Source organism: Mytilus galloprovincialis, chromosome 2, assembly GCF_965363235.1.
Source record: "Mytilus galloprovincialis chromosome 2, xbMytGall1.hap1.1, whole genome shotgun sequence".
In the NCBI taxonomy this organism is placed as follows: domain Eukaryota; kingdom Metazoa; phylum Mollusca; class Bivalvia; order Mytilida; family Mytilidae; genus Mytilus; species Mytilus galloprovincialis.
Window position 1 is genome coordinate 99,895,164 of NC_134839.1, and position 25,177 is coordinate 99,920,340.

At 33.8% G+C, this 25,177-nt stretch overlaps 2 protein-coding genes across 2 annotated transcripts; both read right to left on the reverse strand.

Moving 5' to 3' along the window:
* Positions 1-6,172: 6,172 nt before the first annotated feature.
* Positions 6,173-15,106, reverse strand: LOC143065103 (secernin-3-like). The gene is made up of 6 exons (XM_076238454.1): positions 14,031-15,106; positions 12,248-12,389; positions 11,184-11,371; positions 9,872-10,077; positions 9,269-9,502; positions 6,173-7,082 (listed from the first exon to the last, which is right to left on the reverse strand). Exons 2-6 carry the CDS (start codon positions 12,386-12,388, stop codon positions 6,592-6,594), a joined length of 1,260 nt encoding a protein of 419 aa, XP_076094569.1. The 5' UTR covers position 12,389; positions 14,031-15,106; the 3' UTR covers positions 6,173-6,591.
* A 1,547-nt stretch (positions 15,107-16,653) lies between these two features.
* LOC143065104 (uncharacterized) lies at positions 16,654-23,136 on the reverse strand. The gene is made up of 4 exons (XM_076238455.1): positions 22,763-23,136; positions 21,575-21,836; positions 19,487-20,136; positions 16,654-16,950 (listed from the first exon to the last, which is right to left on the reverse strand). The coding sequence occupies exons 2-4, from the start codon at positions 21,820-21,822 to the stop codon at positions 16,745-16,747; spliced, it is 1,104 nt and encodes a 367-aa protein (XP_076094570.1). The 5' UTR covers positions 21,823-21,836; positions 22,763-23,136; the 3' UTR covers positions 16,654-16,744.
* Positions 23,137-25,177: the final 2,041 nt, after the last annotated feature.

Consider the following 25,177-nt stretch of genomic DNA (forward strand, 5'->3'; position numbering starts at 1 on the left):
GTATCCGCTTGGATCTATTTTTTTTCCTCTTTGATCTTTTCAATTTTGACCAAATCTCACGAATTTGCTTAATGAAAAGTTGGCAGAACTGCTATACATGTGTCAATGAAAACTATATGGCAATCGTATCCCTCAGAGCATTCTGCTCTTTGATTATAATCCATGGAGATTATTTATCTCTGTCCCCTCTGCCATTTGTATAATCAATGGAGATTATTTATCTCTGTCCCCTCTGTCATCATTTGTATAATCCATGGAGATTATTTATCTCTGTCCCCTCTGTGTCATTATTTGTATAATCAATGGAGATTATTTATCTCTGTCCCCTCTGTCATCATTTGTATAATCCATGGAGATTATTTATCTCTGTCCTCTCTGTCATCATTTTTATAATCCATGGAGATTTTTTATCTCTGTCCCCTCTGCCATTTGTATAATCAATGGAGATTATTTATCTCTGTCCCCTCTGCCATTTGTATAATCCATGGAGATTATTTATCTCTGTCCCCTCTGTCATTATTTGTATAATAATTGGAGATTATTTATCTCTGTTCCCTCTGTGTCATTATGTATAATCAATGGAGATTATTTATCTCTGTCCCCTCTGTCATTATTTATATAATCCATGGAGATTGTTTAACTCTGTCCTCTCTGTCATTATTTATATAATCCATGGAGATTATTTATCTCTGTCCCCTCTGTGTCATTATTTGTATAATCAATGGAGATTATTTATCTCTGTCCCCTCTGTCATCATTTGTATAATCTATGGAGATTATTTATCTCTGTCCCCTCTGTCATCATTTTTATAATCCATGGAGATTATTTATCTCTGTCCCCTCTGCCATTTGTATAATCAATGGAGATTATTTATCTCTGTCCCCTCTGTCGTCATTTGTATAATCCATGGAGATTATTTATCTCTGTCCCCTCTGTGTCATTATTTGTATAATCAATGGAGATTATTTATCTCTGTCCCCTCTGTCATCATTTGTATAATCCATGGAGATTATTTATCTCTGTCCTCTCTGTCATCATTTTTATAATCCATGGAGATTTTTTATCTCTGTCCCCTCTGCCATTTGTATAATCCATGGGGATTATTTATCTCTGTCCCCTCTGCCATTTGTATAATCCATGGAGATTATTTATCTCTGTCCCCTCTGTCATCATTTGTATAATCCATGGAGATTATTTATCTCTGTCCCCTCTGTGTCATTATGTATAATCCATGGAGATTATTTATCTCTGTCCTCTCTGTGTCATTATTTGTATAATCAATGGAGATTATTTATCTCTGTCCCCTCTGTCATCATTTGTATAATCCATGGAGATTATTTATCTCTGTCCCCTCTGTCATCATTTTTATAATCCATGGAGATTATTTATCTCTGTCCCCTCTGTGTCATTATGTATAATCCATGGAGATTATTTATCTCTGTCCCCTCTGTCATTATTTGTATAATCCATGGAGATTATTTATCTCTGTCCCCTCTGTCATTATTTGTATAATCCATGGAGATTATTTATCTCTGTCCCCTCTGTCATTATTTGTATAATCCATGGAGATTATTTATCTCTGTCCCCTCTGTCATTATGTATAATCCATGGAGATTATTTATCTCTGTCCCCTCTGCCATTTGTATAATCCATGGAGATTATTTATCTCTGTCCCCTCTGTTATCATTTGTATAATCCATGGAGATTATTTATCTCTGTCCCCTCTGTCATTATTTGTATAATCCATGGAGATTATTTATCTCTGTCCCCTCTGTCATTATTTGTATAATCCATGGAGATTATTTATCTCTGTCCCATCTGTCATTATGTATAATCCATGGAGATTATTTATCTCTGTCCCCTCTGTCATTATGTATAATCCATGGAGATTATTTATCTCTGTCCCCTCTGCCATTTGTATAATCAATGGAGATTATTTATCTCTGTCCCCTCTGTCATCATTTGTATAATCCATGGAGATTATTTATCTCTGTCTCCTCTGTGTCATTATTTGTATAATCAATGGAGATTATTTATCTCTGTCCCCTCTGTCATCATTTGTATAATCCATGGAGATTATTTATCTCTGTCCTCTCTGTCATCATTTTTATAATCCATGGAGATTTTTTATCTCTGTCCCCTCTGCCATTTGTATAATCAATGGAGATTATTTATCTCTGTCCCCTCTGCCATTTGTATAATCCATGGAGATTATTTATCTCTGTCCCCTCTGTCATTATTTGTATAATAATTGGAGATTATTTATCTCTGTCCCCTCTGTGTCATTATGTATAAGCAATGGAGATTATTTATCTCTGTCCCCTCTGTCATCATTTGTATAATCCATGGAGATTATTTATCTCTGTCCCCTCTGTCATCATTTGTATAATCCATGGAGATTATTTATCTCTGTCCCCTCTGTCATCATTTTTATAATCCATGGAGATTATTTATCTCTGTCCCCTCTGTGTCATTATGTATAATCCATGGAGATTATTTATCTCTGTCCCCTCTGTCATTATTTGTATAATCCATGGAGATTATTTATCTCTGTCCCCTCTGTCATTATTTGTATAATCCATGGAGATTATTTATCTCTGTCCCCTCTGTCATTATTTGTATAATCCATGGAGATTATTTATCTCTGTCCCCTCTGTGTCATTATGTATAATCCATGGAGATTATTTATCTCTGTCCTCTCTGTGTCATTATTTGTATAATCAATGGAGATTATTTATCTCTGTCCCCTCTGTCATCATTTGTATAATCCATGGAGATTATTTATCTCTGTCCCCTCTGTCATCATTTTTATAATCCATGGAGATTATTTATCTCTGTCCCCTCTGTGTCATTATGTATAATCCATGGAGATTATTTATCTCTGTCCCCTCTGTCATTATTTGTATAATCCATGGAGATTATTTATCTCTGTCCCCTCTGTCATTATTTGTATAATCCATGGAGATTATTTATCTCTGTCCCATCTGTCATTATGTATAATCCATGGAGATTATTTATCTCTGTCCCCTCTGTCACTATTTGTATAATCCATGGAGATTATTTATCTCTGTCCCCTCTGTCATCATTTGTATAATCCATGGAGATTATTTATCTCTGTCCCCTCTGTCACTATTTGTATAATCCATGGATATTATTTATCTCTGTCCCCTCTGTCAGTATTTGTATAATCCATGGAGATTATTTATCTCTGTCCCCTCTGTCATCATTTTTATAATCCATGGAGATTATTTATCTCTGTCCCCTCTGTGTCATTATGTATAATCCATGGAGATTATTTATCTCTGTCCCCTCTGTCATTATTTGTATAATCCATGGAGATTATTTATCTCTGTCCCCTCTGTCATTATTTGTATAATCTATGGAGATTATTTATCTCTGTCCCCTCTGTCATTATTTGTATAATCCATGGAGATTATTTATCTCTGTCCCATCTGTCATTATGTATAATCCATGGAGATTATTTATCTCTGTCCCCTCTGTCACTATTTGTATAATCCATGGAGATTATTTATCTCTGTCCCCTCTGTCACTATTTGTATAATCCATGGAGATTATTTATCTCTGTCCCCTCTGCCATTTGTATAATCCATGGAGATTATTTATCTCTGTCCCCTCTGTCACCATTTGTATAATCCATGGATATTATTTATCTCTGTCCCCTCTGTCATTTGTATAATCCATGGAGATTATTTATCTCTGTCCCCTCTGTCATTATGTATAATCCATGGAGATTATTTATCTCTGTCCCCTCTGTGTCATTGACTGAAACTTTCCATGATTTACATATTAAAGTTTGATGATATCAGTATGAGAGAAACCTTTAATGATACGTCCAGGTTAACTTTGTACAGTTGTATTAGCATCGACACATATCATTTCTTGGAATATTTTTAGTCAGGTGCCCTTTCAGTCATACTTCCATCGGCTTTAAAAATTGTGCATACATACTTTACATGTAAAAGTGTCATGTAAAATGTTGATAGTACTTGTCTTTTGCCATCTATGATATTCAATGCACAGATGTAAAACCTGTTCTAAAAATGTTTATGTATTTGCAACTAAATTTGTTCAGTCATGAAAAGTAAGGCAAGTGAGACATCTAACTAGCAGCAAAGATAGATTAACACGACCTATCTTTTATTCTCTGACCATACTTACATTACCTAGAAAGACATCTTTCATTTCGCACAAATATGTTGATATATATCGTTGATGGTAATGTCGAATTCATGTTTAATTTCCAGTTGCAAATATTTAATGTATATCAGGATGAGAACATGGTTATGTGATGCCTATGATAACAGATAAGACTGACAGATTGATAGTTCACTAGGTAACAGTAATCAGGATGACATGTTTCCATCTCAACTGTGCACCAAGCAATGAACACAATTCAAGAAAATTTACCTATGGTGTGGTGCTACTGAAATGAGTATGTGACCTTACTTTTAAAGAAGAGATTCCAAACGTTTTGACTTAACATCTTACTATTGATTACATACACTCGGGTATCATAAATTAAACTAGGAAACTCAAACGGTAAAATTCATTCAGCTCTAATATCTCCATTTGACAACCCTGCTACAAGTTGAAATTTGAACTTGTAACGAAAAGCAACCTACAAATAATGTGCACCAAATCACACAATGCCTTTGATATCGGAGATTCGGCTGTATACAGAACTGCAACCGAGTAAACTCTAAATAAGTAAAGGGACTAAATTTAAGAGAATGTGATTCTAATCGGTTGATTAAATATAACATCATCATCCATAAAAGAGGACAATAATATTTAAGTATACTGACGGTGAAACAGACGTAACTGGAATTCTTAAATTCCTAAAATCAAGAAAATATAGAGAAAACTTGAACAACGATTTCCATGGGAGAAACACATGAGGGATAGATGCATATGATATTGTAGAACCCTGTGACTACTTGTCCTATCAAATTAACGACTTTCTGTCCGTTTTTTTTTATTCGATATGTCCTAGAATTTCCACATAGAAACATCATAAATCTGGTCGCTAGACCCAATGCGGACGATGTTGCCACGAATTCTCAGATGCAGGGTTCAAATCAACTACAGTTACAAACCAGGATCAAGATCAAACTAGAACCATTAAAATCTCTGAAAACAGAATAGACTGATTTTTTTTCAAATCCGTACCTCAACCAGACGAAATACCTACAGAAAATCTTCACAGGCAATACAGATGATGCATAGCCATCACTATTTTAGAATTCAATCAATCTGAAGACTAAGACACTTTGAAAATCAGCTTCCTACCTATTGGAACATACTACCTTCGGATATCATCACCAATACGACTGAATTCACAGGGGAATCCGCTAACTGATTACTGTCTCGCTCGCAGAGTATTGTAAGGGAACACACGTTGTAATTAGAATATCAACCTTGACATACACGGGATTTTGTCTATAAACATAACATCGTATATAAAATAGATATCAAGATGAACTAATACACCTATACCATTGAATCATTCCATTCACCGGGAAACTGATATAATAACGAAACATAACGTTGATAAATGAACAATAATCTAACATATACAGAAGTTTTAAAAGTTTTCTTCGGATAAAAACGTGCACATGTTTTGCTCAATTGTTGAAGGCCGTACGGTGACCTATAGTTGTTACTTTTTGTGTCATGTGGTCTCTTGTGGAGCGTTGTCTCATTGGCAATTATACCACATCTTCTTTTTAACATTTAGATACCATCATGTGTCAATATTGTGTGTTCTGGGTTTTTTGTGCTCTGTACCGATCTGATAAAGCAATCTTTCTCCAACTGTTGTTTTACAATGATTGTTTTTATCATAATTACTGCTGTCTGTCATATTTGTTTCCGTTTGTCGTTGTGCCGACATAAATCCGGTAGTTGGCTTTCTATTTTCTCATGCCATTGCCTTTTATCGTCTCATAGGCCATGATATCATACGACTATAAATGTCATGCACTTAATCCCCATGGAGGTAGTTGAGTTTGCTTGGTTATCTAATTTTTCCTTCTTTCTTTAAAATAAAACTAGGATAAATATGGTACATGCATAGTTTATGTGTCCTGTAAAAACATAGATTAAAAGGTTGATTTATCCCTTCGTATTTCAAACATAAGAATAACATTAATGTGTATATAGTTAGCACTATGTGATAGTACATTATAACATATTTTATTAACTTTTAAAGCAACATTTACATATATTGTGAGAAACAAGAATAAAGCATATTGTCCACACCTTCGTGGCTTTTGCTCATCAATGTTATGATAAAATTCCTCATATCTTGAAAAATACATGAATTACTGTGCAAAGGGATTATTACCACCTGGCTCCTTTTATGTTGTTCTATGTATAACAAACGTTTACAGATTTTCGTGTTCAAGATTTATGTCTTTCATATCATTTAGAAGGGTATACTTTCGCGTAACTTTTATATCTATATCGAGTTTGCATGATTGTAATGAAACAAGAAGTTTTGTAATAAATTTGCAAACAAAATGTCTGTGTATCACATTAAAGCTTTTAAAGTCTGATGGTTTTGCTGACCTATTTGTAAAATTTGGTTTCCGATTCCGAGATGTCCTTGAACAAATCTTGTACATCATTCAAGTTACTTTCACTGAAACTTTGAAGAAATTCTTGCATTTCAGTAATACAATTTTGTTCTAACTGTTGCATTGTCGAAAGCAACCTTTGACCTATTGGGTCATCACTTTCCATAAGCGGTCTAGCTTTTTCGTGTGCAATGAACAAAGGGTGTCGTCTATCAACGTTCGTCTGGAAACTAGCACGTGCTCTCTCTCCAGTAGCGGGAGAACGTGTTACTTCACCGATATCAACGGAAGAACAAAATATAAAAGGTTTGAAGACTGACAACGATGGGTTTGGAGTAGCAGTGAACCAATGGCAGTGTGGAATGTTGACATCTAGTGACAATACAGAAATCTGGCTCCCAACAGTATACAATTCTCCCATAAAATTTATACTGCTCCCTTCATCGCGTAAAACTTCACGCATGCCTTCCATATTGAAAGAACCTGCCAAAACAAGATACAATGTAAAGTTTTAAGTACATAGCATAAACATATTTGAAGTTCAAAGGTAAGGGGACGACCATTTGATATTCTGGGGGGGGGGGGCAGGAGGATTTTGAAAATAGATAACTCAGCCTTGATAATCACAAAAATAAATGGTTTGTTCTGTGGTAGTTTGAAAATAAATTACCTGACTTGCAATGTATAGAAAATAAATAACTCAGCAGGTCTAATCGAAAGTATGAGATGGCACCAGATTCTTCATAAATTCATCTTTTTTCCCAAAAAAAATCGGGAAACACTTTCCAAATTTTTTAATAACAAAAGTATAAATATTATTTAAATATACTTGAAATGTCTGAAAATTGGTTTCATTTAACTTGAGGTATATTGTCTCAGGAAACCTTACCTCACCGTTATTTTAACAGGGCCGTAACTACATGTAGGAAATTTCAAAACCAAACGCTTGTCTCTATATCAAATTGTGTTCACGGCCTTGCAAGAAGAAAGTTCTGTTTTCCCTCAGACTTATAGCCCTGATTTTTCGGGATCAATGTTTCTTATTTATTTGTCTTTTGTTCATTGATTGCCCTTCTGTATTCTGTTAGTGTTGCATTCCTTTTGTAATCTAGTAATTTTGTTATGAACTTGATCATGAGTTTAAAAAAAAAAACAGCAGCCACAGGCCTAACTATGTGAATTCCATTTTTGCTTTATCATGCACATTGATCTTTTGATGTTGTCCCTAGAAACTTCAGTCTTGCACTGAATTTATACATTTTGCTTTGAGACCAAAATATTGTCAAAAAATTATTAAAACAAAACTTCATTTTCAGATTATGAAAGGGTCTTCGGAACACCCAGAAAGCATGATTTTGCATCATTTGTTCTATAGCTTCTTGGGCCTTCAGTGGCTCCAAAACCCTTCAAAAAAAAATTTTGCCTCGCTCCGCTCGGCGTAGTATGTTTGCCAATACATTTAAAAGTTCCTACTTATAACTAAACTTCAATACTATGTATGTATGCAATACATGTATATGCAGTTGGGAATTTAAAAGATTCATTTCTGCATTCTAATTAAATGGTACATAATGACTTGACTATACTATATGTATTATTTATAATAAACAAATCATTTAAAAAATTGTATGTTTTCGAATATCAAAAATATGGTTGTGAAAATGAATAATCAGTCCCTTGCTTTAATGAAAATAAAAAATCTTGCTTCAATAGTGCAGAAAATGAATAATCTGTCCTCTTAGTTTACAAAAATAAATAACCGATCAAAAACAAATCCTCCTGCCCCCCCCCCCCCCCCCCCAGAATATCAAATGGTCATCCCCTAAAGCCTACTTTCAATATTACATGTTCAAGCAGTTCAATAGAACACATAACAGATCATAACATATAATTGTATATTACTTGTATTTTAACTTGTACTTGGGAAATTGGAAAGGCTGAAAAAACGTTGAACAATGCGAACAGAATTCTCAAAAATGTTCTTCGATAAGTAAGCATTTGCATTCAGATATCGCAGATTGAATTTATTCTTTTATAGTGTATTAATGTACGTTTTTTGATTGAGTTAAGTCTTCCAATTGATATTTTAATGTGTGTGTTTTCTATGTTGTGATGTTATGCTATTGTTTCAGAAAAAGGGAGCAGGTTTGGATCCATTAAAACGTTTAATCCCGCTGCAAATGTTTGCACCTGTCCTACATTTTTGTAAGTCAGGAATCTGATACATGTACAGTAGTTGTCGTTTGTTTATGTAATTTATACGTGTTTCTCGTTTCTCGTTTTTTTACTTTTATATAGATTAGACCGTTGGTTTTCCCGTTTTAATGGTTTTACACTAGTAATTTTGGGGTCCTTTATAGCTTGTTGTTCGATGTGAGCCAAAGCTCCGTGTTGAAGGCCGTACATTGACCTATAATGGTTAACTTTTTTTTTAATTGTTATTTGGATGGAGAGTTGTCTCATTGGCACTCACACCACATCTTCCTATATCTACATAAACGTATATATGAAAACCACAAATTAAATCTGAAGTTTGAATCTAACTTTTGATTACCAATTTTTACAGAAGTTAAATAAAAGAGAAAGCTTTTCAAAACAACTGCCAACTTTTGGAAATTCATAAACCTCACATCTTTACAAATCCGTTTAGATTCTTATTTAGTACTAACCGTCTTTTGACATATTGGTCAGTAATTTCTCCCCCTCGGCTTGTCTATGCTGTGGCTTTTGTATGTCTGTAAGTGATAAGCCATCAAATTCCGCAGCAAATGCTTGACTAAAATTGAAGCTACCATTCCCAGCCTTCCAATGTCCAGCCTCCGTAGCCTTTTCAACTAACCCTGGTGACAGTTTATCATAGTCATCTGCTATCCTCAGACAGCTGGAGATATTGAAGTGTCCATCTAAAATAAACAGAGATAAGGTTAACATTTGAACTTTTTAACACAATGTCAAATAATGGAGAGAAATAGCAGAAATAAAGTTCTAAAGAAAAAGATTAAGAATGTTCTAGCTATGACTATTACAATATTGTCAATATATTAGTACTTGGTTTCTAAATACATCGATACATAAACCGAGCAGAAATTTGTTGAATTTGTGCTTCAGGCTAAACATATACAAAAAAGTTGCTGAAACCCCACATGTATTCATTAAAAATCAATTCAACGTTTTTCAGACGCTACCTATCCATAGCAATGCAAATGGTACACTATTCGTGAAACTACTCTATATTAATCAAAGATCAAATGAAAACATTGATTGATACATGCCAGAGATATGTTTTGCAGCCCAAAATTCACCGGCGGTCTCTAATAACCATGCTTCTTTTGGATCAACGAATATAAAGGAAGTATTATAGGACCACTGTCCGAAACTATGGTCTTGACTTGTGAGACCACATTGGCCATGTTTGTCCAGTAGTTCAGTAATTGTGTCAAGGGCCTCTTTTGAAGTACTACAACGTTCTAAACCAAGCCTAGAAAGAAGAGAATTGTCAACCATTACTTGATATTCGTAATATTTTACCTTAAGAGTACTTATAAGTATTGACTGGATTTGCATCATCACTGTCGCAGTGGGCTTTTTTTTTTTTTTATTGTTACAGCGGATTCCATTGAGTGTGTAGTCAAAAGGTAATATCTTTGGTTAGCTTGCTTGTAAGCTGAACCGTGAAGTCTTTATTAGGTAAGGTATATTACCCTCCTTTCAAAGTAGCATAGTCCTGCATCAAATAGATCGATTGCTTTTTTCTGTCAGACTAGTCTATTCTTAAAGTAGGGTACCTAACCTAACAATGACTTCTCGGTTCAGCTAAGAAGCAAGCTAACCTTTGGCTACATACTCAATGGAATTTGTTGTAATTCGTTTTGTATTGTTGTTGAAGTTGCTTTGTTTTATGTTGTTTTAGTTTTATTTGTTGATTTGTTTTTTTTAATGTATTTTTTTTACTCTGTTGAGTTTGTTAAGTGTTCTTTTGTTTTTTATTGGGGATATGTTACTGCAAATCTGACATCTCAGTTGAAATCCTCTCAGAACAATCTTCTGCTTAAAAAAAACCATGAACATTTTTATTTTGTAATTTGTATTTTACCGTATTCACGCATCTCAACTATTGTACATCTTATCTTTAACTAATCTTGTAAGAAAAGTAGTAAAGATTGATTGCTAAGTAAGATCTGATGCCAAATCCACCCAGTAATTAAGTTTAACAAATGGCATATATATATAGATATATGTGATAAATAAAATCTTATCAGATGTATATACTTCAGTCATTTAGTAACATATTTATCAAATCAAAAGGTTACACATACAAATGATGTAAAAATCCTGTTTAGAATTATGCAATTTCATAGCTCTGAACTTTGATTTACGAACAAATCTATTTTTATATCTCATTAAAACGAACAAACTGAAGTAGTGCGATTCTTAATTCACTTTGGTCTTATTTTGATTACATTTCAAAGAAGAGAATAAGACTCATTACACTCTAGGAATGAAAATAATAGTATGATGTTTTAAAAACACCAGCTTGCAGTTAATATAAGCTGACAATAGAATCGCACAATAAATGTGTTGTACCTCACATAATCAACTCCCATGAGTTTGGCGCTGTGGTCCCCTGGATGACACAATTTGGTCCACACTGCAGTACATCCAATACAGAGTCCTTTGTCATTAGCTCCCATTTCAGCACCCCAGGTCCACGCTGACTTACTAAGGACCACTGCATGAGTGGCTGACACTTGGTCTATTTCTACCAAGGTACACTGTCATATAAAACATTAAAGCTACCAATGTATCGGTGTCAAATTATGTAAATACATTTTAAAAATAAGCATTCTTCTATCGGTATATGTATTCTAATAGGTGTAAGAAGATGTGGTTTTAGTACCAATGAGACAAACCTCCATCCAAGACCCCTTCATCCAAGTCACAATTTATAAAAGAAAAATCATTATAGGTCAAAGTACGGTCTTCCATACAGATCATTGGCTCAATCCGAACAGCAAGTAAGCAAGGACCCCAGAAAAGAGTAGTGTAAAAACATTCAAACGGGAAAACAAGTTAAGGTCTAATCTATACAAAAAACGAGAAACGAGAAACTCTTATCAATTTTCAAATTATTTACTGTTGTTCAAAAAATGAATTCTAGTTGCTTCTAACTTTAAAAAGTTGAAAACATCTGTCAACGTTTTATCACGAGAAGATAGTTTTGAAACATGTGGTTGTAAAAAGATTTGTATGAATAGGTGCTAGATAGTGTTCTTATCAACACCACCGACGAAACGCAATACTACACACTACATATATGATGATCTGGGTTGCGTTTACAGTATATAGGGGGGTAGAGAAGAGAGAAAATGGGGTTCTAAAGAATAAGATTTTAGAGGATAATGAACCAAAAGAATTACCACTTTTCGTATAGCTAATGAAGTTGGTTAATGAATCCAGAAATGATGACCCCTCCAATCCTGATCTTTTGCTACTATAACCACCACATAAAGTCAGTCTTATTATAATCCCAATCCTGATCTTTTGCTACTATAACCACCACATGAAGTCAGTCTTACTATAAAAGGAAACACCATGACCGAAAGCTACAGCTGTTTGGGTGCAGTATCAAAGTGATGCCAATAACTTACCATGATTTTGGAGTCCGGTACATGATCCTTGGCTGGGAAATAAACAACCTCTTGTACTTCAGTCGGTGGACGATCAGAATTTTTACCAAATATTACACATCCTGTCGTTGACGGTGGGTATGCCACAAAGACATCAGACATTCTATTATTCAGGAAAATGATTTAGGTAAGAATAATTAGATAGGTAGTCGATACATACAATAAAAAGCACATATATATTGTAGGTACTACAATCTTAAACGCTGATCAGAAGCTATTCGAGAGAATCGTTTATCATTTATATATGTTCATATGACGAATCAAATTAGATTCCGTATTTTATAAATTGAATTATTACAATTTATTACAGTATTTCAAATTGTTGCAATGTTACAATAGCAAACGATTTATGACAAATAGAGCACATAGCACACGGTTGCGTTCAGGAAGAAACAATACCAAAGCTTCAATAGATAAGCAAAAAACGTTAAAGAAAGTTGGTCTTGCCAATCTACTTGGTATCTGTTCTCGTTCTGAATATCTGTGCATTTATCTCCTATCTCAAAAATCTTTTAGATTTATTGATCAAGATTCGAAAGGGATTATTTTAGACGAATAGGGTTTATAACACAAACCAACATAAGAACAATACAAAGTCTTCTTTTCAGAAACAGATTTTGAACCATTTTTATATATGTTACTGGTTCCTGTCATGTACTGCATTGTTTGTGTTATTTAAGTGATGTTTCTCCTAATTTTCAGATCTGATTGGTTCATTCATTTCATGGAATATTTGCCATTGAAAACTGGCCCTCGGTAACCATATGTTGATAAAGTACCACCTTATTAAGAATTGATAATCAGAAGTATCACCTATGCTTGAAATACGTTTGTTACAATGCTGCTGTAAATATCTGAATTCGACTATTGCAAAGAAGCATATTATATTTCGAACGTTAGTTTTTAACGTGAGCCCTTTTCTATCGTTTGTTGGTGAAAATGTCACCAATCCGAACTTGCAATTTCATCCAACCTTTCTATCACTCCCATGTCTATCGTATGTACTACCATTTATTTTAATTGGAGATTCCATCTTTTGTATTGTCACCGTCTCTTGATATTTAATATCACAACAGTGACTCTATACAGCATCATTGCTATGTGACGGATTCAGCATTTTGCCCAGAAAGTTCAAAGAAGACAATCGTTGTTTTCCTCAATGTACATAAGAATGGGTCATTACAGACAGATCATTATGATACAGCTTAAATGCATAGTTATTTATACTACCGACATTGATTTCTAACATTCCTCTAGTGTTTCTTGTCAATAAATTGCATTCAACATCGCAAATGTTATAGTATTGATTTTCTATACATGTAAACACGCACCTGACTTAGCTTTAGAACTATTTGAACATTAAATCTAGAAGTTAGCTTCTGACTTCAATGTTAATGAGCATTTGAAAGTTGGCTTAAGCTCGTTTAGCACTGAACTACACCTATATCGATCAGCTCGAGTATGACCATTAATTGGAACAAATTTGAATTTTTGTATATACCACCACTAAATACGAAAACTGAACATTGAAACTATAGAATAGAAAATACAGAACACGTTGTTTTAGCATTTTACTGTACTAAATGGTAACACAAATTGACAGTGATGTATACATGTATATATAGGATAAAAATAGTCTTTCCTTTCGTGCTGTTCCCTCTTACAAGACGAATTTACACAAACAGGAACAATTAAAATTACATCCATTTATTTTTTAATAAAGTCAGGAATAAAACCGTCTTACCTGAGTTAATTATTCTGTATTTCCTTTACTCAGAATCTGTTGTCACATCGCATTGATGATGACGACGACTGCGCAGATGTAAAAATCGATGTTGTCTAGAGATGTATCCTTGTAATGTGCGTATACTGTGTCTCCACTGAGGAAGATGTGGGATGTATGCCAAAACTCGTCAAAAATTAAACAATTAATGTATTTACAATCTTCTATCGAATTTATTAACTTTAAGATAACAAGCACGAATCAATGCCAGTTGTTAAAGACCTTTCGAACTCAATCGATCCCTATTTATTGATGTACATCAAGTTAATTTTTTTCTTTTTTCTTTCAACCTCATTGGATAATCTGACTTTCCTTAACTTTTAATCGGCTTCTTATTTTTGGCACTAGTACTAAAAAGAATTTGTGGTCATTGTTCACGAGACAATATTTTGCAATTATCAATTGATGAAATGGAGAACGATTTTAGAGTTGATTGATTGATTTTCAAACAGAATAAAAAAAGTAACTTTTCCTTTGGGGTTCAACTTGAGAATAAATTCAGCAGTTTAAGGATACCCAAATTTTTAAATCCAAATATTTTTAAAAGCAATGTTATATTGCAGGATTTGTCAAATTCTCAATAAAACGGCCAAATTACTAACATATATTTTCTACAGTAACAACAATAATCAAGTATAATTATGTACCAGAGGTGTTCTGAAACTACACTCTTCTTCTTCAGCAGAGGCAGAGACTCGGATGTATATATTATAAAACAAATGAGGAATGTGTCCGTGGGACACAGAAGATGCCACCGCTTTCATATAACATATAAAACATTATAAAATAAATGAGGAATGTGTCCGAGGGACACAGAAGATGCCACCGCTTGCATATAACATAAGAAAGAGACATAACTGTAGACGCTATCCGGCATCTTCTGTGTCCCACGTGTATGATCTGAGTTTTGTAGTAATAAGCATTGGGGATAAGTTTCATATCATTTGTTTGAGGCATACATGTTACAGTGAATTTGTATAATCAGTGATTATGTAGAATCCCTGAATTTTTCAGGGATTATGTCGAATCACTGGCCAGTTTAGGGATTATATATATATATATAATCCCTAAAATTTTCAGGGATTATGTATAATCACTAGCAAAAACGTCAGGGATTATACATAATAACTGAAATAAAGAAATAGTTTTATTTATATAGAAAATGAATAAAAGTCAAATAATTTATGCTATAAAATCATATTAAAACAGCATTACACTGTATACACATAAATTGTAAAATGTTAAGCACAAAATATCAAAATGATTACCCTATTTTTTTTTTAATTTTAGGCACAATATATTAAAATGTTTTATTTAAAAACACAATATATTAAAATAATATGCTTCACATCTGTTATTACCACAATATCCACATTTTCGAAAACATTTTCCGTCACATATAGAATCAGATTTTATGACCCGCCTAAGAGAAATAAGTGTCCAGTAAAAACAACAAAAAGGTACCCCCCCCCCCCCCAAAAAAAAAAAGAATGGAATTAGCAATCTCGAACTTGTTGGAGCATTCGAGCAAGATACCATGTTTTTTGGGTCAAGCGATATCCTTTTTCAGACTTTTGGTGAAAAATTACCATTATGTTTTATGGCATTTCATTTCCGGGGCTTTTTTTACCCTATGGAATTGCTATGAGAATATTACACCAAATGCCACCTTCCTTTAAAATTTTGTACTAATTTTCAATTCTTAGTTTTCCTATACATTAATTTAGATGCGTAAGTTCTTTCTGTTTGAATTTCTTGATCATTTGAACAAAACAAAACAAAAAAGATGTTCTATAATCTTCTTCGCCATTTGTTTTACATGTAACACAAATAACATGCTCTGTGGATTTACAAATAGAATATGAATATCCATTTGACGCTGGTTTTTAATAAACAAACAATGTAAAGTTATCGCTATAAAGGGACTCTTGATATTATTTATTTTGAAGTCATCAATTTTATCTCGAAATCTTGTGTTGGTTATATTTTTCAGATCATCCTCTGTGTTAAAAAGCAAAATTATTTCATCTGGCAGGGAATATGAAAGTAAATAATGATAATTTGTCTATATTTTTTATCGAACAAAGGATCTTTAAATTATTGATAATCCCTGAAATTATATTGGGGAATTTGTAAAATAATTATTAAAATATTTAGTGATTATGTAAAATCACTGGTAATTGTCAGGGATTATATATAATTACTAATGATTTTAGTGATTCTACATATTTCCTGAAAAATCAGGGATTCTACATAATCCCTGATTATACAAATTCACTGTAACATACATAAAGCAGAGAATGGAATCGAAAGATTCAGCATTTGTTATATTTGTAAAGGGGCATAAATCTAGAAAGGTAAAAGTGACGTATGCCACTTGATTTTTGTTGTGTGGTTATAAGCCTTGTGTATAAGTTTCCTATAACATTTGTCTGAGGCAGAGACATGAGAATGGAAACTAATTTTGTGACGTACGGAAGTACAGACATCAATACGTACGAATGGTGTACACACTGACAAGGGTAAAACTTAATGCCACCTCCTCTACGGTAGGGGCATATAAAAAAAGCTCCATAAATCTATCTGTTCGAGTACATATGATATTGACCGTCAAATTTGTGGTGAGAATACATAATAAGTGAATGGAATTAATGTTTATATACAAAGTCGTTATGTTATATTGACTTGAGAAGTTCCCTGATACTTTGTGGCATCATGGTTAAAGAACCCGGTTTTGTCTGCTGTACAATTCGGAACTGAAATCCTTGTTTTCCTTCAAGAATATCACGCTCTTTTTCCCAGCTGAACAATGCGCCGTCAGTTGTATTTAAAAATGGATTAATTTCAATAACCCATAATTTATCTAGGGACCCTTCTTTATCTGCAAAAAAGGAAAATATCATTGGATATACATAATACTAGAGAACAATCGTGATTAAAAATGTAGCAGGCGTTTTTTAAAAACTGGTTGTATGTGGAAGTATCTACCATGAGTTTATAATGATAACAAACTAAAATGAAATTAAAAACCAATTCTTCAGAGAACATTTGAAGGTCTTTCCACCTCGATAATAAGAATGAAATTTAAAAAAACGATGTTAGAAAATGTCCCTCCTTGTTGATGTAATTTGGTTCTTCAATATTAGTATAAAAAAATAAGATTAAAAGGTATATGCAGAAGACTTAATTGTTTTATTATGAACAGAAAATAATTTTTAGCAAAGGTCAAAATATAGAACGTCAAATTGACCTTTGACCTTGACCTTTATTTCAAGGTCATAGGTTAGTGATCTCAAATCAAAAGACCCAAGGTCAATCATTTGTATGGTTGTGGAGAAATACTGATTTAAAAGACATAAGGGGAGAAAACTCCTATAAGGGTTAACCAAAACACATCAACTGAAATAGGTTGAAGTTGCGCCTTTTTGTAAACAGTAATTTGGCAAACAAATCATATCATTTTAATTTTACTGAAACAGTTTCTTTTGAATAAGGATAACAAGTAAAATTCAAAATTTATAACATGACCTTGACCTTCGACCTTGATCTCAATTTCAAGGTCATAGGTCAGTGAACTCAAATCAAAAGACCCCAGGTCAATCACTTGTATGGTTTTGGAGAAATACTGATTTCAAATACAAAAGGGGAGAAAACTCCTATAAGGGTTAACCAAAACTCTTCGATTTAAATAGGTTGAAGTTGCGCCTCTTTGTACAGTTATTTGGCACAGACATCATATCATTTACTGTCACAGTTTCTTTGGAATAACGATAACAAGCAAAATTCAGAATTTATTACATGACTTTGACCTTTGACCTTGACCTCAACTTCCTTCAAATGGACCAAGGACTTCATATCAAAACACTGTAGGCCTCTACGACGTATAACGTATGAATTTATCCAACAAATCGCCTATCGTAAATTTTCAAAGGGAAATAACTCCCATAAGATGTCTTCTGATCACTCAAGTCAAAATTAACCAAATCATTCTTAAGAGTAGACGAACAATTTGATGAAAACAGTTTTCTATAATCTTTTACGGTTTTAGAGATATAGCGATAACAAGAAAAAGGGGACGCGGGGAGATAACTCCCATAAGAATAAGTGTTCGGTCACACAGGGTGAGTTTTGAAATCCCCATTACTGTACAACGTCATTGTCCAAAAATCCATTCGATAGCTTGTAAGACAAAAAAGCATCTCAGACGGCAGAAGAAGAAAAAAAACAAAAAAAAAAAAAATAATCAGAAGAAAAACAAAAGGTCTTTCCACGAAAAGTGGAAAGACCTAATGAAAGTATGGAGTTCAAAAATTGGCTCTACTTTCTGTGCGGGATGTACAGGTACGCATGCAGTCACGTCCAGTTAGAATGGGGATGTAGATCTGATGTCTTGTGTTTATAGTTAATTACGCTGCACGTTAGGAACCCTTGAAACAACTCTTTGAGTTTAGGGTTTGTCTCCTTTTCCCTGATTTATTGAGATTTTTTTATTCGGATAATCATTTGGGATTTTTATTTCCCGCTCCCTGATATATTGAATTATTTTTTTATTCCGGTAATCGCATAGAATTTTTGTCTTCTGCTCTCTGATATATATTGAATTTTAATTTTGAGTATTGTTCCCTGATATATTGAATTTTATTCTGAGAATCGTATGGCATTTTTATCTCCTGTTCCCCGATATCATGGATATGTCGAGTCTTATTCTGAAAATCGTATGGGATTTTTGTCTCCTGCTCCCTGATTTATTGAGTTTTTTTAATCTGATTATCGTTTTGGGATTTTTATCTCGTGTTCCCTGATATATCGAGTTTTTATTCCGAGAATCGTATGTAATTTTTGTCTGCTGTTCCCTCCTTATTAAAGGGCAGAAAATGTGTTATTTGGATATGGTAAAAAAATGCATACTCATATTAGTTTGGTTGTAATAATATTACTAAATGATCTTAAAAGCACAACAGGCACATGCCTCTAAAAATACATATGATGATGTATGCTTTTCTAAAATGCATAATGTGTGGGGAAGTTGCAACCATCCGTTCGTAAACTTTTACGGAGCACCACGAGTTGGTTGACTATTAACTTACGGAATAACCGTTTCACAGATGATAGCTGATATATGTTCATAATTTCGTAACTAAAATCCCGTCCCCTTTTTCGAATTAGACTTATTACCGGGATTCATCTAACACGAGCAACACGACGGTGTCACTTGTGCAGCAGGATCTGCTCTCTTCCGGAGCACCTGTTTTTACTATTTTTTGTTTGTTTGTCTGATTCTTTTTTAGTTATGACGTTGTCAGTTTATTTTCAGACTTATGGGTTTGAATGTTCCTTTTGTATCTTTCGTCTCTCTCAAATAGCTGTTATTTGACGATAATTGGTAAGAAAATTACCAGACGATTGACTTCACTTACCACTTCTAGTAACAGCGAAATCTATCACATATTTCTGAAGGAAATATTCTCCAGCTGTTAGTTTTGGTCTCACAACTGAATTATAGAATTCTCTAATTTTACCAGCAATTTCCTCTTGTTTGTCGTTCAGCCGTTTTGAAAATAGTAAATAATTATACTGCGACAATGCATTTAACTCTCCGTCAAAAACAAATCCACGAAATTCCATATCAACATCAATGTCAACGAATTCTCTTATTATAAAGTTTTCAGTAAAATTGTCTTTGTGTTTTACTGCCAGTAACAAGTCTTGGTACACTCGTTCACTCCTGATAAACATATCAATCACATCGAAGGACGTCTTCACGCGAAGTGCATCAAATCCTGCCTGTAAGAGGCTTGTGATTTTAACATTTTCGTTTCCCTTTTCAGACTCTTCAAAAGATGATAATCTGTTGATGTATAAAGATTTAAATCTTTTCTGAATTAAGGGTGCATCTTTAGCACTTCTGGAAGACAATTTTACGAAGGCGTAGCCTTTTGTCGTATAAATAGACATTGCTTTTCCCAAACGTTCGCTTATTGTGTTAACGTATCTTTTCTCTTCATCCTTCAGATGAGTCTGCCAGTCAAGATCTGTGGATTGGCTTGGGTCCTTGTTCTTGTATAACCTACAGATTAAAAAGAGATCACTGAATACCAGATGAAATATAATTCATGCGGTTTCTAATGTTCAGTTGGAAATATTCAGTTCATATAAAAAAGAAGATGTGGTATGATTGCCAATGAGACAACTATCCACAAAAGACCAAAATGACACAGACATTAACAACTATAGGTCACCGTACGGCCTTCAACAATGAGCAAAGCCCATACCGCATAGTCAGCTATAAAAGGCCCCGATAAGACAATGTAAAACAATTCAAACGAGCAAACTAACGGCCTTATTTATGTAAAAAAATGAACGAAAAACAAATATGTAACACATAAACAAACGACAACCACTGAATATACAGGCTCCTGACTTGGGACAGGCACATACATACATCCGCTCATATTGAAGACGATATAACGAATATTATATATATAAAAAAGAATAAGTCTCGGCAGCGTGGGTCGACCAGGATGGGGAACTGAAAATGGGTATTTCCACTAGGAAAAGAAGTTGTATTAGTTACTAAATGGTTAGTTTGGAGCAGACGTTTTGCATTGCGACTGATTAACTTCTATTTCATCTTATTTATATACATTATACATTTATTTCCAAGGTTCATTCTACTACCATTATCCTATTTTAAACGTTTGGACAATAAAAATTCAGTTATATATTTACACGCAGTACATTATTACAATTTATGTTCGGTTTCTCTTAGCATGTTTGATTGCACATTTTACATTCCAAACGAATATTATAAATGTCTCGCTTTCAAAGGTTTGTGAGGCAATTGTTTATAAGGGGCTGACTAACACTAGCATCATTCAGACTCGGATTGGTCTGATGGACAACGAAGGCTAAATTTTAAGACAGGATCACAATACAACAGGATGGGGAAATCAGGTAAAAATTTTGTACATAGTTTTGTAAAAAAATCACTTAAATACATACACAGCGGCAAGATTGTTTTCTGTGTATGATGGTGAGGTAAGAGCGCTACCAAGGGCACATGAGATCATCCCCAGTTGTTTGGGGGAGTTAGTGTTGCTCAGTCTTTAGTTTTGTTTTTTTTTGCCGTTTTTCATTTTTGTTTGCCAAAACTTTGTCAGTTTGTTTTCGACTTTAGAGTTTGGATGTCCCTTTGTTATCTTTCGCTTATCTTTTGCAGAAATTTAAATAAAAGTAGAAAAATCCATTCAATTACATTTATCAAAGTAGGTAGGACCGCCAGTTACTGATCGCGCACATTTCTTGATCTTATTAAAATACAGATCTTCGGTATAACTCAGTTCGCTATGTTTAGTTTTTCGATGAGTAGGCGAATTACGAAGATCTTGATTTTAATCAAATTGGAACGCTCATCCAAAAAATTCAACGATTTTTTTTTGGAAATTAAAAACAATGTATAACAATCTGGATGGCTACTCCATGTCTAGCTATCATAATTTTGATACCTTGTGTATACATCTATAAACAGCTTGGCATCCTCAAAATTAAAGGGAGTAGTAACTGTTGGAAATGTGACGTCTCGTAGAATATCTACCCAGTGTTCTGTATTTGCAGCCAGTACATTGTCGTCATAGTCTTTTATCTCGTCCTCCGTTAAATATCCGCCAGTTTTCAAACCTGAATAATCACGGGTTGGTTCTCTTATTTTCTTCAGTTTTACATGCTTCAGTTGATCTGCCAGGTTTGCTGCCATATTCCAATGCTAATCTACAAATTAAATCATACCGATCACATGCAGTCAGTGTTGCTTCATGAACTTATTGTACATAAAAAATACGTGGACGAACATTTGAAATTCAGGGATGACGAGGTTCTTAGAATATTTTTGGAGATATCTTTATTTTGTTCATCCCACCCCTTTTTGGCCTTCTTTGCAAATATAGATATATTCAATGATTTAAAAAAAATGTTAAACTGAAATCCTTTCAGAATTATTTGATTGAAGTTCGGTCAAACTCTGATTTGCAATAAAAACATATCATATAGAGAACATATATGTACTTAGTTTCAAGTTGATTGGACTTCAACTTCATCGAAAACTACATTAACCAAAAAACTTAAACCTGAAGTGGGACAGTTGAATTTCTATGTTCAGTGGACCGTGAAACTGGGAATTTATACTCTAATTTGGCATTAAAACTAGAAATATCATACCATTAGGAACATGTGTACGAAATTTCGAGTTGATTGAACTTCAACTTCATTAAAAACTACATTGACCAAAACCTTTAAACTGAAGCTGGACAGACGGACGAACGGACGGAAGGACTAGTGAACGGACGAACGGAAGCACAGACCAAAAAACATAATACCCCTAGATGATGCAGAAAACTGAACGCAAAACATGCCCAGAAGAACTGGCTGACTTTTCTATCAATCAATCGTGAAGGCGTTGCCCCGATTACAAACAGCCATTGACAAATCCAATAATAAGGAGAAAATCGGCTGTTTCGGTGCATACAATCAAGGATCGTCCTGGTCGTGAGGAAATCATTGCAACTTTACAACACAAACTTTATTTAGACATCGAAACTGAAATTCTATAAGTATTGCTTTCTTAAAGTCCTTCAGTATACTTTAAATAACCGGATAACGTGAACGATATTTTTAGTAACAAATATATTTATGTATACCTGTATTTTCTTTTTCTTTTGGTACGTATTCCTCTCTGGGGTTGAAATCGTTTAAACAATGTTAAATTAAGATCGTATTTTAGTATAAGTAGTCTTAAAAATATATCTGATGTGCTGGAGCCTTCAATAGAAATCACAAATGTCATACGACAAGAGAAAATTTTAGTTCCGAGCTACAACAGTCATGGCCGATCGGAGTTGTCAAAACAATAGTGATACTTTAAATAATTCCAGATCGGTAATAAAATTCTTAATATAGTGAATGTTTTCCTTTGTTTTCATGTCATTTCGATATATATCTACCGTTATCAAATATATACAACTCGTTTTGATTTACCATTGGAAGGTCAATATATCTTTGGACATTCGTTAGTCGTTTTGTCAATGAAGGTTTAATGAGGAGATAATGTTAAAGTTTTCACTTGACCGAACGGCAAAATAAAGATGAGAAAAAACTGGGACTATTAGATTTAGTATTATATTCCCAGGAAAAATTAAGATATAGGTCTATCAAAAAGCAAACGTATTCCAAATATAATATATATAAGCAACACATGGAGTTAAATTAAAAGAGGTTGCATGAAACTGGAATACAAAGTCACAAACTAAAAATGGAAAGTGATATAGTTTCGATCGACTCTTCAAAATTTTGTTATTAGACACAAGGAAAATAATAACATAGTTAAGAAACGTTAACGCCGTCCGTGCTGTCTCATGGAACCACTGCTATAGGTCCTCAGGGGTCCCACTGCCGAATAATTAAGTCAAAACATTACTTACATTAATATAATCTTTCCGAATAGGTTAATTAAGTACTGTGATACACATCAAAGTCTTAACGAGTCTTTCATGCTAGATCTATCTCTTAAAAATCCAAATGTACCCAAACACCTAGCTTTAATCTTATACCTCCAAGACAAGTAAGTTGATGACCCCGAAAACAAAGTCCCTAATAACACCGTTTTCATTTGTAAATTTCCGTTTTATGGTGTGGTTCGTCTTGCTAAGTTTGTTTGGATGCTATGTTTGTAAACTTTTTGTAGTTTCATTTTTGCCATGGTATTAATTATCAGTTCTTATTTGACATGTGATTTCCTTATCATCTTCTCCGTTTATTTTTTTTTTTAAAAAATGCAGTTGATTCCCGCTCCCAGGGCCGTAACTACCTATGATGCAGGGGAGGCAACCCCTGAATTTTCTACACCAAAATTGTTTTTGGAAGTAAAAAAATAAAATATTGACAATATGTAAACGAAGAACTTGAATTTATATTATAAACAGCACAAGTTAACAGTTTTAACAGTGTTATCATGATACGTGATATGTCAGTATGTTATTCAGTATTGAGAGGGTCAGTATTCGTATGAGAACGCATATGAAACTTTGCTTTCGGTAATTTTGAATAAAAACTTAACTATTCACATTTATTTGGGGCTTAATTATTTAAGCATAGGAAGTTCCTTTTGTATTGTGAATCTTTTGAGATATCGGAAATTCGTTACCGGCTGAATCAGCTGTTGGATTGTTTTTTTTTAAGTTTCCCGAGTATACGAGAACATTATGGTTAATGCCTTAGTAGGTAAACACTCCCATTCGTTGTAGCAGGGACTTTCTATACTAAGTATATACTAGACTAGTATAGAAAGTCCCTGGTTGTAGTTATATACATGTCTGTTCAGCTTTCAACAATATTGAAATTCAAGATCCTCGATAAAAAAAAATATCTTGCGTTTAATAATCTTGCTTTATATGTTTTTTTTTAACTTACCAGTTTCTAAAAAAATATCTTTAAATACAGAAAATGCAGATAATAATTGTTTGCATGAAAATTGCTCCAAGGATCCAGCAAAACTGATCTTTCTTAAAGTAAGGAAATCGAAGGAAAACGGGTAATTTTAACCATATCATTTGAGAAAAAAATCCACGGACACAATGTATTTAATGTTAACAATTATAGGTCAAAGTACAGCCTTCAAGACGGAGCTAGCATTGGCTCAACCCGAACAGCAATCTCAGCTTGTTTTTGCATAAAAGTTGCTTCCAGGTTCAAGCAATACTGATGTTACTTAAAGTAAGGAAATCGAAGGGAAACGGGTAATTTTTAGCCAATGACTGAGAGAAAAAAATCGGCGGGGGCGCAGCCCCTACCCCTATCAATTGAGGCTCAATCGGCGGCCCCAATCCCCTGCCTCCCCTGAATTTGAACCCTAGTTACGGCCCTGGCTCCGTAATAGTAACAGACACCCATATACCTGATTAGGATCTATATAGAGGGAATATACATTCCTTATTTTGAAAATGTATGTAGATGGTCTATTACTACACTCTTCATCAGACTCATAATTTAAATTGTTTATAGTACTGGTTTTTTTCCGTGACTCCCTGATATTTCTGATCTATAGTCATAATATAATA

Bases quoted from the DNA above. Each gene is read 5' to 3' on its own strand.
- LOC143065103 (XM_076238454.1), bottom strand. From the start codon at position 12,388: ATGTCTGATGTCTTTGTGGCATACCCACCGTCAACGACAGGATGTGTA. The intron at 11,372-12,247 runs GTAAGTTATTGG...TTTATATGACAG, and splicing joins TACCGGACTCCAAAATCATG to TGTACCTTGGTAGAAATAGA. The intron at 7,083-9,268 runs GTTAGTACTAAA...TTGTTTTGGCAG, and splicing joins GACCAATATGTCAAAAGACG to GTTCTTTCAATATGGAAGGC.
- LOC143065104 (XM_076238455.1), bottom strand. From the start codon at position 21,822: ATGGCAGCAAACCTGGCAGATCAACTGAAGCATGTAAAACTGAAGAAA. The intron at 20,137-21,574 runs GTATCAAAATTA...TTTAATCTGTAG, and splicing joins TTTATAGATGTATACACAAG to GTTATACAAGAACAAGGACC. The intron at 16,951-19,486 runs GTAAGTGAAGTC...CCTTTTTTGCAG, and splicing joins TTTCGCTGTTACTAGAAGTG to ATAAAGAAGGGTCCCTAGAT.